The 16,266-nt window shown below is 44.7% G+C and overlaps 1 protein-coding gene across 4 annotated transcripts; it reads left to right on the plus strand.

Moving 5' to 3' along the window:
* Window positions 1–1,987: 1,987 nt before the first annotated feature.
* Window positions 1,988–10,497, plus strand: ubox5 (U-box domain containing 5). Of its 4 annotated transcripts, none has more exons than XM_071352414.1 (7): window positions 1,988–2,115; window positions 3,685–3,751; window positions 6,822–6,923; window positions 7,051–7,784; window positions 7,934–8,706; window positions 8,856–9,077; window positions 9,743–10,497. In XM_071352414.1, the coding sequence occupies exons 2-7, from the start codon at window positions 3,698–3,700 to the stop codon at window positions 10,012–10,014; spliced, it is 2,157 nt and encodes a 718-aa protein (XP_071208515.1). In that variant the 5' UTR covers window positions 1,988–2,115; window positions 3,685–3,697; the 3' UTR covers window positions 10,015–10,497. The 4 variants fall into 4 exon arrangements, with proteins under 4 accessions (XP_071208515.1, XP_071208514.1, XP_071208517.1 ...); XM_071352413.1 differs by having other exon boundaries at window positions 1,991–2,115; window positions 3,688–3,751; XM_071352416.1 differs by lacking the exon at window positions 1,988–2,115 and adding an exon at window positions 2,204–2,320 and having other exon boundaries at window positions 9,803–10,497.
* Window positions 10,498–16,266: the final 5,769 nt, after the last annotated feature.

A 16,266-nucleotide genomic window follows, 5' to 3' on the forward strand; every position in this document is an offset into this window, starting at 1 on the left:
CCCATCCTCCTCTACTTTCTTCACTGCCTCAGCATACGACACCTTCTGCATAACTCTTTTTTTTCTTCTCTTTACCCCTTTTTTCTCCCCAATTTTGTGATATCCAATTGCGATCTTGTCTCATCGCTGCAGTTCCCCAACATGCTCGGTAGAGGCAAAGGTCGAGTCATGCGTCTTCCTAAACATGACCCGCCAAGCCGCGCTGCTTCGTAACACCCGCTCGCTTAACTCGGGAGCTAGCTGCACTAATGTGTCGGAGGAAACACCGTTCAACTGACGACCGAGTCAGCTTGCAGGCTCCAGGCCAGCCACAAAGTGCCTCTAGAGCGCGATGAGCCAAGTAAAGCACCCCCAGCCAAGCCCTCCCCCTAACCCGGATGACGCTGGGCCAATTGTGTGCTGCTCTATGGGACTCCCGGTCACGTCTGGGATCAAACCCCAGGGTGTAGCAACACTGCAATGCAGTGCCTTAAACCGCTGTTCCACTCGGGAGGCCTTACCTTCTGCACTACTCTGACTCTAGCCACCTCAACCTGCCTCTCTCTCACTGGACACTTCCGATCCCCAACAACATGTGCACCCCTACAGTTGACACACACAAATGTATCCATATAACTACACAATCCTCCATCCCATCTCCTGCACACTTCACATATCTTGGAATCTCCCTCCTACACACTGCTGCGACATGACGATAAATGTTGCACCTGAAACAGCTCAGTGGGTTCGCCATAAAAGCTCTAACGGGATAATTGTTACATCCTAACATGACCTTGTCTTGTAAAGACTCTGACTCAAAACTCAAAAGGACTGACAGTGACTCCTCTGTTTCACCACGCTCACCACTGGGTCTGCATCGCACCAAACAGCAGGCGTCACAAACACCAGGAATCTTCAACTTCAATTGCTCCACCTCCACACTTAACGCTACCACAGAAATCATTCCTTTCAATGGTGCAAGAAACAGATCTTGACCCAAGTTGCATGAGATGGAGCGCCCGCTTCCTCTGATCAGAAGAAACACAAACAAATATCACAAGTCCACTGCAGCTTCCCTATTTACTGATTCAACTGCACCCAACTCCTTTTCCACCCACTCTGAAACCACAAATGGATCCACCAAAAGGCTAGGATCCACTTTCTCCAAAAATGTCACTCCTACTGGATCAGAATCTTCTTTATCATGTCCATCGATGCCATGTTCAGGCCTCCGAGCTTTTCACCACACCTTCCACCTCATTTAAATCGTCCTCGTTCACTTCCATTTCACTTCCAGAACTCGGGCTGGCGCACGGCTCACTCTGTTTGCGCTTGACACCAATCTTCTTCGACACTGCATCTACATTTTTATTGCCATCTTCCTCAAATTCAAATCAACCTCTTCTTACAAATTTTCCCCCTCCATTCCTCCTCAGAAATACCGATATTCCTCTTCTCCCAACTTTGCTTGCGGCCCAATGACATCCTGGCGTAACTCCATCTCTGTCTTTCTCCCTGTGGCATTAGTCCTAGATCTGAACTCTCACTCCAGTTCCCGTTGCCTCACTGTCTTTCTGACACGAGCAGCAGATACTACTGTACTGGAGCAGCTCTGTCTCCTGGCTACATACTGGAGTCATAGCTTAAAAATGGACCAATAGAAGTATAATGAGAGGTTCCTGCAGATGCATGAATGCCCACATGCAGGAACGCCCAGAATTGCGGGCTGCAGTTGCACCCTGCTTAATAAATCTGCCAAGCCACTGCTGCATTTCTGATTTAATCTTCTGTTGCCACATGGAAACTATTAACCATTTACAATGTAGGAAAATACTTTCATTCATTGCAGAAAAGCTGAAGGAACCGATTTTACATTGTAGACCTACATGCTTTTGGCATCATAGTGCCAGAGACGATTTTTGAGAACGCAGCAGGGGATCTCGGTCACACCATACAGGCAATCGCGAAAATAGTTGACGCCGTAATATGTCCCTTCTCTCTTTCCTTCCATTAGCTAGCCAGTGTTTTGGCTAAATGTAAAGTGGTCCAACCAGAGAAAAGTTCCAGTGATTGCATCGTTTGAATTTCTTCCAGACAGTTCGTGTGAGCTGGTCTACAAGAACATTAGGAAACACGGTGAGCTCCGGTAGCTTACTGGTCAACTTTCTGCAAGAAATTAGACTGGGTTCAGTAAACAAAAACTAGCTAGCGTTAGTTAGCTAGCAATGAAGCAATTAGCCATACTAGATTACCCTGTCGTCGGGTCTCGGCTAGGAAGTAACCAATGAAGTACTAGCTAACGTTAGCTAGCTAGCTTTAGCGATGAGATGGCCAAAATAAGGTACAGAATACTGTCATAAGTCAGCAGTTTGTGTGTGGAATAAAACATGGTAACTGTACTGTGTACGAAGGCTAACGCGTTAGCTATGGCTCAATGTAACGTAAGTTAGCTATATGCTAACTAATCTGTGTGGTGGAGGAATAGCTAGGCTAACTGAACATGACTAGATTGAACTCCAGATAGCTACTTTAGGCTACTGAATGCAATTGTATTATATATATATATTGCTTTCTCGACTGAAAGCCATGGCATGTTTCTTTGTGTTCTATTATAATGTAGTGTGTCATCCTTCTTTGGATTGATGGGATGTAATGTTAACGCCGTCGTTAGTCATCCATAGTAACGTTAGTACGGCGGGGTCTACTAACATTATGGTACCATCACACATTGCTTCCCATGAGATTGTTTTCTTGTCTTGAGTCAAGTAATTGCGTGAGTTTTTTGGGACGTTGGGCTGTATTCTTGACTCCCTTGCCCAATGTCTCAAAAGACTACCGAAGTAGCCCCTGACGCTAACTATTATTGTGATGTGAGACTAAATCAAATTCACCCGTTCTAAGGCAAGGTCAACTGACAGCTCACAGTGGAGAGAGGTCAAGTGTTATTGCAATTCTGAAAAGAAGCAATGTCGTTCAGCCTGTAGGGGGTGGGTATAATTTGTGAAACGTTCCAACAGGAATCTGTTCCAAAAACTTCGTAAAGTACAAGGTTGCCAACAAACAACGCATACAAAGTAGCATGATAAATTAGCCTAGCTAACTGAGTTAGCTGCCGAATAGGTATCAACTCACCACGTAGCTTATTCTTAATGTTTGTCCATAGGCTACCAGAGTGAGGACAGACATTTTTCAGAATAAACGTGGTGAGTGAAAAACCTAATGAAATAGCCCACTCCCTATCCGGTATCTTATTCTGCTGCTAAACAACTTTGTATGCGTTGTTTGTTGGCAACCTTGTTGTTTAAGAAGTTTTGAACAGATTCATGTTGGAACGTTCCACAAATTATAGGATTGCTTGTATAGAACTTTGTCATGTGAATGATTCACAACACCCGGATCTTATTATTCCATTGTCAGTTTATTTGCTGTGTTGTCCTTAGCGGATAATAAAGATAATAAAGATCTAGGCTATTGAATTGAATAGATTATGAATAATCTCTGTCATACATCCACACGTGATTGGTAGGGTTGACACTTGTTTTGCTATGCCTGGTTTAGACTGCATGCTACACTAACCTGGGGTAATTTAACAAAGAGTTCACACCAAAAAAGCTCTGGCTGTCTGAATAACTTGACTATTCCACAGCATGAGTAGGAGACTAATGTGTAGAAGTTGAAAACATTGATTTTAGTTTCTTATTTCAGCAGGTGTGAGACCATGGTGGTGAATCTCTGCCTACCACATTTCAAGACCACCATCCAGTGTGACAAGGTACAAAACAATTAGAGTTTTATGGACTGGAGTAGCCAAAACGCCACTTGAAGTTCAGTACCTTGTTGTCAAGTCAAAATGCTCATCATCCATAATGCTTGCACTGCGATGACAAACCCGGGATATGGCTCCAAAAGCGTACGTACTGAACTTCAAGTGGAGGTTTGGCTAGGACCAGAGCTGACATTATCCCCCATGTCCCTCCATAGATCCTTGACTAACGTTGGTTCAATGTATAACAATCTGAACAAATGGTTATATTCCCAGTAAAAGCAAATGGGAGAAAATGCTTCTAAATGAACATCTAAAATAAGCATTCTTATTGGAAAAATGTAGATACTCTCTTTCCTCTACCTCTTCTTCCTCTTCTCCATACTCTACATCTTCTTCCTCTACTCCATACTCTACCGTACTCTACATCTTCTTCCTCTTCTCCATACTCTACATCTTCTTCCTCTACTCCATACTCTACCGTACTCTACATCTTCTTCCTCTTCTCCATACTCTACATCTTCTTCCTCTACTCCATACTCTACCGTACTCTACATCTTCTTCCTCTACTCCATACTCTACCTCTTCTTCCTCTTCTCCATACTCTACCTTTTCTTCCTCTTCTCCATACTCTACCTCTTCTTCCTCTACTCCATACTCTACATCTTCTTCCTCTACTCCATACTCTACCTCTTCTTCCTCTTCTCCATACTCTACCTCTTCTTCATACTCTACCTCTTCTACATCTTCTTCCTGTACTCCATACTCTACATCTTCTTCCTCTTCTCCATACTCTACCTCTTCTTCATACTCTACCTCTTCTACATCTTCTTCCTCTTCTCCATACTCTACCTCTTCTTCATACTCTACCGTACTCTACATCTTCTTCCTCTACTCCAAACTCTACCTCTTCTTCATACTCTACCTTTTCTTCCTCTTCTCCATACTCTACCTCTTCTTCCTCTACTCCATACTCTACCTCTTCTTCCTCTTCTTCATACTCTACCGTACTCTACCTCTTCTTCCTCTTCTCCATACTCTACCTCTTCTTGATCTTCTCCATACTCTACCTCTTCTTCCTCTACTCCATACTCTAGCTCTTCTTCCCCTACTCCATACTCTAGCTCTTCTTCCCCTACTCCATACTCTAGCTCTTCTTCCCCTACTCCATACTCTAGCTCTTCTTCCCCTACTCCATACTCTAGCTCTTCTTCATACTCTACCTCTTCTTCCTCTTCTCCATACTCTACCTCTTCTTCCTCTTCATACTCTACCTCTTCTTCCTCTTCTTCATACTCTACCTCTTCTTCCTCTACTCCATACTCTACCTCTTCTTCCTCTACTCCATACTCTACCTCTTCTTCCTCTTCTTCATACTCTACCTCTTCTTCCTCTACTCCATACTCTACCTCTTCTTCCTCTACTCCATACTCTACCTCTTCTTCCTCTTCTTAATATTCTACCTCTTCTTCCTCTACTCCATACTCTACCTCTTCTTCCTCTTCTCCATACTCTACCTCTTCTTCCTCTACTCCATACTTTACCTCTTCTTCCTCTACTCCATACTCTACCTCTTCTTCCTCTACTCCATACTCTACCTCTTCTTCCTCTACTCCATACTCTACCTCTTCTTCCTCTACTCCATACTCTACCTCTTCTTCCTCTACTCCATACTCTACCTCTTCTTCCTCTACTCCATACTCTACCGCTTCTTCCTCTACTCCATACTCTACCGCTTCTTCCTCTACTCCATACTCTACCTCTTCTTCCTCTACTCCATACTCTACCGCTTCTTCCTCTACTCCATACTCTACCGCTTCTTCCTCTACTCCATACTCTACCGCTTCTTCCTCTACTCCATACTCTACCGCTTCTTCCTCTACTCCATACTCTCCCCCTTCTTTCTCTACTCCATACTCTACCGCTTCTTCCTCTACTCCATACTCTACCGCTTCTTCCTCTACTCCATACTCTACCGCTTCTTCCTCTACTCCATACTCTACCGCTTCTTCCTCTACTCCATACTCTACCGCTTCTTCCTCTACTCCATACTCTACCTCTTCTTCCTCTACTCCATACTCTACCTCTTCTTCCTCTACTCCATACTCTACCTCTTCTTCCTTTACTCCATACTCTACCTCTTCTTCCTCTACTCCATACTCTACCTCTTCTTCCTCTACTCCATACTCTACCTCTTCTTCCTCTACTCCACACTCTACCCCTTCTTCCTCTACTCCACACTCTACCCCTTCTTCCTCTACTCCACACTCTACCTCTTCTTCCTCTACTCCACACTCTACCTCTTCTTCATCCTCTACTCCATACTCTACCTCTTCTTCATACTCTACTCCATACTCTACCTCTTCTTCATACTCTACTCCATACTCTACCTCTTCCTCCTCTGGAGTACAACACAAAGCCAATCTTCCCTTTGTCTCATCACACCCCCCTGTCCTTCTCACCTACTGTGGTCATTTTCTGTCCTCTGGGTTTTATGGAGAGGAGGAGGAGAAAGGGAGAGAGATGTGTGCTTGAATGAGAAGAGGAGGAAAGGGTTGAATGATGGAGTTGGCAGATGGGAAGAGGAGAAGGAGAGGAGCAGGGTGCTATGTGGGAGGTTGAATCACAGATGACCTTGCTATGTACCGGTCTTTATATTATAGGTTGTCTGATACTCACTTCGCTAGGTGTTATTCTTCTTCTGGGAATGAGTCTTCCACTTTTTCACCCTCTTTACCTCTCCCCTCTTTCCTTTCACTCTCCACCTCTCCTTTTTGCTCTTTCCGTCGCCTCTTCCTTCACTCCTCCCCCTCATCATTTCACTGCTTTTAAATGTATGTAGTTCTGTTCTTGAGCTATTCTTGTCTATTAATGTTCTGCATTCATGTCATGTTTAATGTTTTGTGTGGAACCCAGGAAGAGTAGCTGCGGCTTTCGCAACAGCTAATGGGGATCCTATTAAAATATCAAATACTTCTCTCTTCAACCCTACCTCCCTCTCTCCCCTAACCTCCTCTCTTCCATTCCTTCCTTCTCACGTTCTTCACTCTGCCCCTATTCTTTTCCCTCCCTCATCTAGCTATGTGCAGATGGGTACGACGTCACCAACCTCCTATCGGCCGACCCAGCAGTCCGGAGGCGGGGTTTTAAGCTGGAGTACTTCCTGCGGCCGCCTGTACAGGTGAGCTGACGCTGTAGAATATTTAGAGATGTGTATTATGACATCACTGTCCTATTCTTCTTCATCTCTTTCTAGAGAAGTGGTCATGGTGGGTATCTCTGTCTAATCTTCCTTTGTCTGACTCTAGGTGACACTGCAGTTTGGCTTCCAGGTGGAAGTGTGTCGGGTGGATGTGGAGCTGTGGCCCTGGGGCATGGACCGAGGACAGGCCTGCAAGAGGCTGGAGATCAGCACCAGCTCTGACCCCCCACTCCCCCACAATCACAGCTTAGAGCAGGGCCAAACCCAGGCCCAGCAAGGCCAAGAGAAGGGCCAGCAATGGGACCAAGCCAAGGCCCAGTTCAAAGGCCACCAATGGAGCCTCCAGGCCCAACAATATAGTCTACAAGGCCAGGAGAAGAGCCAGCAATGGACCCAACGTGGCCAAACGCACAGCCACACAGACACCAGCCAGGGGGCTTTCCACCTGGTGGGACGCTGTGAACTAACAGAAGAGACCCACGTCAGTTTCTCCCATCCCTGTTTCCGCCCGCGCCCTCCCTTCCCCTCCCTGCCCCCGGCACCCCGTGAGGGGTGTAGACAAGAGGAGCTGTGGAGCAGGGGCCCGCTCTCACTAGGCTCTGTGAAGCAGCTCCGTGTGACGGTGCCATACGGTGCGGGTGCCTCCGCGATGGGGCTTAAGGCACTGGCAGTGTGGGGGCTGCCTTCTCGCTGCTGCCCTCCGGACGAGGTGGAGAGGGTGAGGATAACGCATGAGAACGCTAGCCTGAGACCAGTGCCACGGCTCAGCCACTTGGCATCAGCTCAGCCTTCACCTGTCAATCAACCACCGGCACTGTCACAGACGACAACAGCAACTAGGTACAGTGTGTATAAAACACTGACTGTTTTCAACACAATATATGAGGCAGATGAATTGCAACTCTTTTTCACAAAGCCAAAGGCAAAACCGTCATCTGTGGGAGGATATTAATGTATTTTTCTCCTCTTTTCTATTCTCTGACCCCCAGCCTCCTGCAAGTCCCTGAGGAGTTCCTGGACCCGCTGACCCAGGAAGTGATGTTGTTGCCCATGCTGCTGCCCAGTGGAGTGTCTGTGGACAGCTCTACTTTGGAGGAGTACCAGAGGAGGGAGGCTACCTGGGGTCGTGTCCCCAACGACCCCTTCACCGGTGTCCCCTTCGTCTCTGAGTCACAGGCCCTCCCCAACCCCCACCTGAAGAGCCGCATCGACCGCTTCTTGCTCCAGACAGGGTTAGAGGTCAGGGAGGGAGCGGTTGGGAGGCAGGGCCACGGGGAGAGTCCGCACCCCTCCAGACTCATACCTCCACAGAGGACTGGAGAGAGTAGGGACTCTGCTGTCACCGCTGCTGCTGTAGAGTCAGCCAACCACCAGGGGGCACTTAGCCGAAACAGTGGGACTCGCACACAGACTACCCAAAAAGGGGCAGAAAGTGTTATTACACAGAGGAGCCAGCTTACGCAGTACAGGGGGACTGGGGCTTTTAACAACAGGGCGAAGAATGGGAATGGGAAGGATCGGTGCGCTGGTAAAGTTGTTCCTAAAGAAGGGGCAGTGGATAGAGTGAGTTCCCAGGAGGGAGGGCCAGACTTGGGGACAAGGAGAAAGAGAGAGCTTGAGGTTTGGGCCACTCTGATCCGTTCTAAGGGAAAGGGTGAGCCCACCGGGCCCAAAGCAGCCTCTGCTAGTGCTGGTCACTCCAAGGAGCTACTTCCTGACTTGAAAAGACCAAGAACAGATGCAAACCCCACTATCTCCTCAGGTGAGTGGTAAATTAGACAATGTCAAAAGCGTGAGAACAAAAACATTGCATTCTGGCGTTTAGTTAAAATGACTTTGTTTAGGGTTGGCTGTATCAAGTGTTTGAATGTGTGTCACTTATGAGTGTTTGTGTTATTCCTCTTGTTCCAGCCACAGTTCCTAGCAGTAGCTCCCATGAGCAACGCTTGTCTGCCAGTCTAGACTATGAACAGCGTTTGTCTGCCAGTCTAGACCAAGAACAGCGTTTGTCTGCCAGTCTAGACCAGGCCCTTCTCTCAGCCCTGCAGGGTCGACCCTCCTTTACCTCCTACCCCTCCCAAACCCCCCAGCTCCAGCACAAACACACAGACACACCTGCTGACACCCCAACAGGTAGGAACGGCCTCTAGCGGCTCTGTTTGAATTTGGCTAAAATGTACCCGTCCTTGGATTATGAATGCATGACGGGGAATTTCTTGAGTTGACTAGTCATTGGTTGAACAAGTTAGACGGTCAAGTAGTGCGATGTTGCCTAGGTATCCGGGAGAAAAACACTTTGTCAAAGGCAGTCCAAGGACTTTCAGCCTCATTACACTGTACCAAGTATTTTCTAGTCTTTATTATGTTCACCTACAGTACAATAATAACTTGGTGGGTGATTATTTGTCCTGTTTCACTCATGTACAAGTGTTTGTTAATACGCATGTGTGAATTGGAAATGTGTTTTTTGCATAGCCCACTCTCCCTGAGACACCCTCAGAGTGGGGTCACGGCCAGGGTCTGCCATTACCAACAGTGACCCCAGGTTTGCAGAGATAGGTTAACATCTGTCTTTATACTTCATCCTCCTCGACTCGCCATACAAACTTCCTTCCCATTGCTGTAATTAATGTAGTTTGTTGATAGAGCCTTTTTAAAATAGTGTTTGTTGTTGGAGTATTAAGTGGTCAGTCAGGGAGAACAAAATACAAACTATGAACAGAGACTCATTCATGGTGTACGTACTGCTCAAAACATGCATTCTCTTTCTCTCCTTCATCCTCTCTCTCACCCTCTAGCTTTTCCTATTTCTCTCTTTCCCCCTCTTCTCTCCCCACTTCCCTTTCTCTCTCTCCCAGGTGAGAACAGGTGTGGTTCCTGTTCCTGCTCTCTGTCAGTCTACTCGACCTCTCCATCAGCATATCGCCTGCCCTGTGGTCACTTCCTGTGCCGCCCCTGCCTACACAGGAAGTCCCGCCCACTTGTCACTACAGCAATGCCCAATCACATCCTCTGTCCCACCTGCCATAGCCCTGCCGCTTCCAGTGACATCACACACGTGCATCACTGAACGGAAAAATGTGTGTCGCATTAACCACTGAACGGGCTATGGCGGCAGGTAACCTAGCGGTTAAGAGTGTTGGGCCAGTAACTGAAAGGTTGCTGGTTCAAATCCCTGAGTCGACTAGGTGAAAAATCTGTCTGTACCCTTGAGCAAGGCACTTAAACCTAATTGCTTCTCTAAGTTGCTCTGGATAAGAGTGTCGGCTAAATGACTAAAATGTAAACGAACTGAACAACCCTACTGCAACTCACTGAAAATGTGTGTGCTCTTAACCACCAATGGATACGCAGTCACCCACTCACGCTGCCTGTGCTCTTCACTGCACATGTGAGCAGCAGAATAGTGGTGGACATTGGAGGAAACACAGATTACAATGGGACTCTTTATTGTCCATTGGGCCTTGATGAACAATGACTTAAAATCCCTCCCTGCCTCTCTACCCCTGTCCCCAACAGAACTCATTAAAACGTTTACAGACATCTTCTGAAATGTGTGTTTTAGTTTGTATTATTCACTGTGGTGATGTGGGTTCTACTTATATCCAACTGACATAACTTGACAACCTTCCCTTTGCTTGGTCGGGGAGTGTTTGTTTCTGCTTTTCCAACTTGTCGTCTTGCTAACCAAGGCTAGAGTGTAGCGTCAGTGCGTCACAGCTGCCATTGTAGATCTGTACAGAGAGGAATAGAAAAGTGTGTTCAGTCACAAAGAATGGTTAGGAGAGAAAAGAACAGAGGTCCAAGGCTGCTGTCTCATTGAGAAGTGGCCAGTATAGAACAAACATACCTTTGCTCCCCCTCTTCCTACTTTCCCCTTGTTTTCCCTTGTTTCAACTTAATTGTCCCAGAGGGAAAATATATTTTGCAGCAATAGTCTTTAAACATGGACATAAATACGTCCATTGATGATTGACAGGGACTTCATACATACAGTGCCTCATGAGTAGACATATCCCTTGCACGGTCTTCACATTTTGCTGCCTTAAAATTACATCTAAAAAGGGATTACATTTGGTTTCTTTCCTACAGAGCTACACAACCTACTCCCCATATTAAAAATGAAAAGACTAAAACTTGTTATAAATTAATACAAAAAGCGAAGATGTCTTGATTACATATGTCTTCACACCCCAGAGTTAATACTTGGTGGAAACACCTTTGGCAGACATTACAGCTGTGAATCATTTTGAATATTATTCTTCCAACTTTTCACAACTCTTAGGGCAAAATATGTCCATTTGTTCTGGTCAAAATTGCTCAAGGTTGGTAAATTTGGTTGGGAATCATTGATGGATGCAATATTCAAACCTTGTCTCTGATTTTCAAGTCAATTTAAGTCAGGACAGACTAGACCACTCAAACTCAACACCTCATGGAAAGCCATTTTGGTGTGTCTTTGGTATAAAAATATTTGTAAATGTCTTGCTGAAAAATAAAACTATCCCATGGTTAGGTTTTCAGAAGACTGAGGCGGGGTTTTTTGTTTAACTTTTTACCTGGGCTTTGCTCCTTTCACGTTTCTTTTGATCCTGACAAACTCCCCACTCCCTGCCGATGACAAGCATACCCATAACATGATGCTTCTACCACAATACTTAAATATGACCAAAACCTGTAGTTTTTCATTTAGGCCATACAGGTAATGTCTTGTGGTGTAAAGTACTTAAGTAAAAATACTTTAAAGTACTACTTAAGTAGTTTTGTTTGGTATCTGTACTTTACTATTTATATTTTTGACTACCTAAAGAAAATGTCCTTTTTTTTTTTGTACATTTTCCCTGACACCGAAAAGTACTTGTGCATTTCAAATGCTTAGCACGACAGAAATTGTCCAATTCACGCACTTATCAATTTTCTATTAAGGTATCTTTACTCAAGTATAACAATTTGATACTTTTTCCACCACTGAGTATTACTCAATGTCCTTGTGAACTGAATGGATGAATTTAGAGTTTTTTTAACAGGCTTCTTTCCTTTCACTTTGTTATTCAGGCCAGTAATTTGGAGTGGTGGCAGCATCATCTTTGTTATTCAGGCCAGTAATGTGGAGTGGTGGCAGCATCATCTTTGTTATTCAGGCCAGTAATGTGGAGTGGTGGCAGCATCATCTTATGGTCATAGCCATAGGGGGGTGGATGTGGTTTAGGAGTATTTTTGCCCACTCATACAGGAGTAATAAATCCCTACTTGAAGGCGTAATCTAATTTAGTGGATTTGTTTTACTTTTTATCCTGGGAGCACCCTCAGCACCCATGAATATGGGTATGTTTGTCACCAGCAGGGACTGGGGAGTTTGTAAAAATTGTAATAAATATGAAAGGAGCAAAGCCCAGGTAAAAAGATTGAGGCAGGTTTTCCCTCTGTCTTCTGAAAACCCTGGTATAGAATTACATTTTTCTGTGGCACAATTACCCACATTTGAATTCTAAAGACACCAGAATGGCTTTGCAAGTGGTGTTGAGTGATCCTGAATGGTCCAGTCTCCGTGCTGACTTTAAATCTGCTTAAAAAACTCATAATGTTTGAATATTGCTGTCCATCAACGATTCTCAACCAAATTTACTGAGCTTGAACAATTTTGACAAACAATGAATATACTGTGCATTCGGAAAGTGTTCAGACCCCTTGACTTTTTCCAGTTTGTTACGTTCCAGCCTTATTCTAAAATGCATTAAATAGTTTTTTCCCACTCATCAGTCTACACACAATAACCCATAATGACAAAGCAAAAATCAGATTTAGACATTTTAGCAAATTTATTAAACTGAAATATCACATTTACATAAGTATTCAAACGCTTTACTAAGTACTTTGTTGAAGCACCTTTGGCAACGATTACAACCTCGAGTCTTGGGTATGACGCTACAAGCTTGGCACACCTGTATTTGGGGAGTTTCTCCCATTTTTCTCTGCAGAACCTCCCAAGCTCTGTCAGGTAGGATGGGGAGCGTCGCTGCACAGCTATTTTCAGGTCTCCAGAGATGTTCGATCGGGTTCAAGTCCGGGCTCTGGCTGGGCCACTCAAGGACATTGACTTGTCCCAAAACCACTCCTGCCTTATCTTGGCTGTTTGCATAGAATTATTGTCCTGTTGGAAGGTGAACCTTCGCCCCAGTCTGAGGTCCTGAGCGCTCTGGAGCAAAATTTCATCAAGGATCACTCTGTACTTTGCTCTGTCTTCTTTCCCTCGATCCTGACTAGTCTCCCTGCTGTTGAAAAACCCTCACAGCATGATGCTGCGACCACCATGCTTCACCCTAGGGATGGTCCCAGGTTTCCTCCAGACGTGACGCTTGGCCTTCAGGCCAAAGAGTTCAATCTTGGTTTCATCAGACCAGAGAATCTTGTTTCTCATGGTCAGAGTCCTTTAGGTGTCTTGGCAAACTCCAAGCGGGCTGTCATGTGCCTTTTACTGAAGAGTGGCTTCCGTCTGGCCACTACCATAAAGGCTTGATTGGTGGAGTGCTGCAGAGATGGTTGTCCTTCTGGAAGGTTCTCCTATCTCCACAGAGGAACTCTGGAGCTCTGTCGAAGTGACCATCGGGTTCTTGGTCAGCTCCCTGACCAAGGCCCTTCTCCCCCAATTGCTCAGTTTGGCTGGGCAGCCAGCTCTAGGAGGAGTCTTGGTGGTTGCAAACTAATTCAATATAAGAATGATGGAGACCACTGTGTTCTTGGGGACCTTAAATGCTGCAAACATTTTTTTGGTACCCTTCCCCAGGTCTGTGCCCCGACACAATCCTGTCTCAGCTCTATGGACAATTCCTTCGATCTGATGGCTTGGTTTTTGCTCTGACATGTCAGTCAACTGTGGGACCTTTATATAGACGCTGTGTGCCTTTCCAAATCATGTCCAATCAATTGAATTTACCACAGGTAGACTCCAAGTTGTAGAAACATCAAGGATGATCAATGGAAACAGGATGCACCTGAGCTCAATTTTGAGTCTCATAGCAAAGGGTCTGAATACTTAATTTATTACAAAAAAAATGTAATCTAATTTCTAACAACCTGTTTTTGCTTTGTCATTATGGGGTATTGTGTGTAGATTGATAAGGAAATGTTTATATTTAATCGATTTTAGGATAAGGCTGTAATGTAACGCAGTGGAAAAAGTCAAGGGATCTGAATACTTTCCGAATGCACTGTATGTTGCCGTAAGAGTTGTGCAAGGTTGGTGGAATCAGTCATTCATAGCTATAATGGCTTAAAAAGGTACTTCCACCAAGTATTAAGTCAGGGGTGTGAAGACATTCGCAGTCAATGCCTACTCATTTTGTATTTCTTAGTAATTGGCAAAATGTTCTATAATTTTTCTATCACTTTGAAAATGTGGAGTACATTGTGTAGATCGATAGGTAAAATATCTAATTCCATTTTTATATTTAATTTTAAGGCAGGAAAATGTGAAGACTGCAGTGGGTGTGTAGACTTTAACTAGCGACGGTAGGTGATCGACAGGGAATTCATAGGTGAATAAATGTAGCTATATACTTCTTCCTTGCCTCCTCTATTCATCCTCTCACGCATGCCATTACGGGGACCCTTGGAGTTGTTTGCTGTAGGCTGAAACACTTCCAAACTTTTAGGCAAGAGAAGAAAGAGTGAGAGGTGTAGAAAGAGGGAGAGTGAACAGAGTGCTCCTTCAGCTGATGTGTTATTGTGAGGAAACAAACGGCAGAACCATGTGCTGAACTGAACTGACCACTGGAGGCCTGTACAACATGAACATCTCTCTGCTCCCGCTCTTCCTCCTCTCTTCCATCTCAACTGACAGCAGGAGGCCAGTACAAAATGGAACTACTCTACACCCAGTGGCGATTTTAGCATGTAAATCTTGGTGGGGCAAAAAACAAAATGTGGGATGCATGCCAGCAAAGCAACAACACTAAACAATACATTAATTGCACGATAATGGTGACAAACGGTGCCCACAAACTGTTAGGGCCTACATAAAGCTGTCCCAACAGCAGTCCCAACACCTTACCACTGCTACAGTTCATTCAGCCTCATTTACTGCCTTTTAAAAAAACATAGCTGATATGGCTGACTTGCTTAATCAAATGTGGTTTCTACTGACAATCGAGATGTACAAACCATGACATAAGGGGACGACAAGCGGATACGAGGCAATCCGTAATTTCGATTAAGACAATAATGAGCGAGAGACAACGGACGTACTCAATATAACTATTTGTTCAGCTCTTTTGAAATTTACAGCGGCAGAATTCAGAACATGGGCCGTTCTTACATATAAACAGACAATGAAAGCTCTTACAATATTCGATGATTACAATTCTCTAAAACAGGTTATAGGCAAACAAGCACACACTGGCCACGAACAATGTGTTTACAATACCGAGTTGGTGAAAATAGACCAAATTATTAGGGTGAGGCACATGTGCTACTTACAGCTTACTACACAACATACACGTAGTATTACTTTAGCTACAGTATACATATCTCTCTGGCATCCTATATAATTTATGAAGCAGCATAAGGCATTTTTGGACTCATGTTGTGATGTGTTTGAACAGGAAAGTGGCACGGCGGTCCTTTATGGGCAAATTTTGTCATCAAAGAGAAAGATGCCCAGATTTACAATTCCGAGTTGAATGACTGTTCAAAACATATTTTCCCAGTCATAGCTCGATTTTCCCAAGTTCCCAGTTGTCTTGTACTCACAGTTAGCCACTGATTCCTTCCCAAACCACTCATTGTTGAATTTACGATTTACAACTTGTAATGTTTATGTCCAATGGCCAGTGAGCACTGAGACGTTTAATCTCTAACTTCTCTTCATATGACAAGGATTGATAAGGATTCGATTGTCGACTTGATTCATGTTGACGACTGCTAGCTTGCTAGCTAAGATTTTGAAAGTATGATGTTGACATGACAACGTGATTTGATGTCATTCTATCTGTGGCCAATGACCTTGAGCCTTCTTGGATGGGCACTTCAAATATAATTCTATGGCAGAACCCAATGGGCAAAAAAGTTCAAGCTCTAACCTTAGAATTGGGTAGACGTACTGTCCCATGAGTGACAGAAAACTGAGCCAATCAGACGCAAAGCTCTGTATTTTCTGCTGGCTAGACCCACCACCACAGAAAGCACTAAGCTAGGCTTAAACACCTGCATTTTGGAGCTGCCTTACTCAAGAAGCAAAAAAGACACCATGTTTGTAAGCAGCTTTATTAACTCAATGACTTTTTTTCTACATTGTTTGCAAACTGATATGTGACATGTATTAATG

Source organism: Salvelinus alpinus, chromosome 19, assembly GCF_045679555.1.
Source record: "Salvelinus alpinus chromosome 19, SLU_Salpinus.1, whole genome shotgun sequence".
In the NCBI taxonomy this organism is placed as follows: Eukaryota; Metazoa; Chordata; class Actinopteri; order Salmoniformes; family Salmonidae; genus Salvelinus; species Salvelinus alpinus.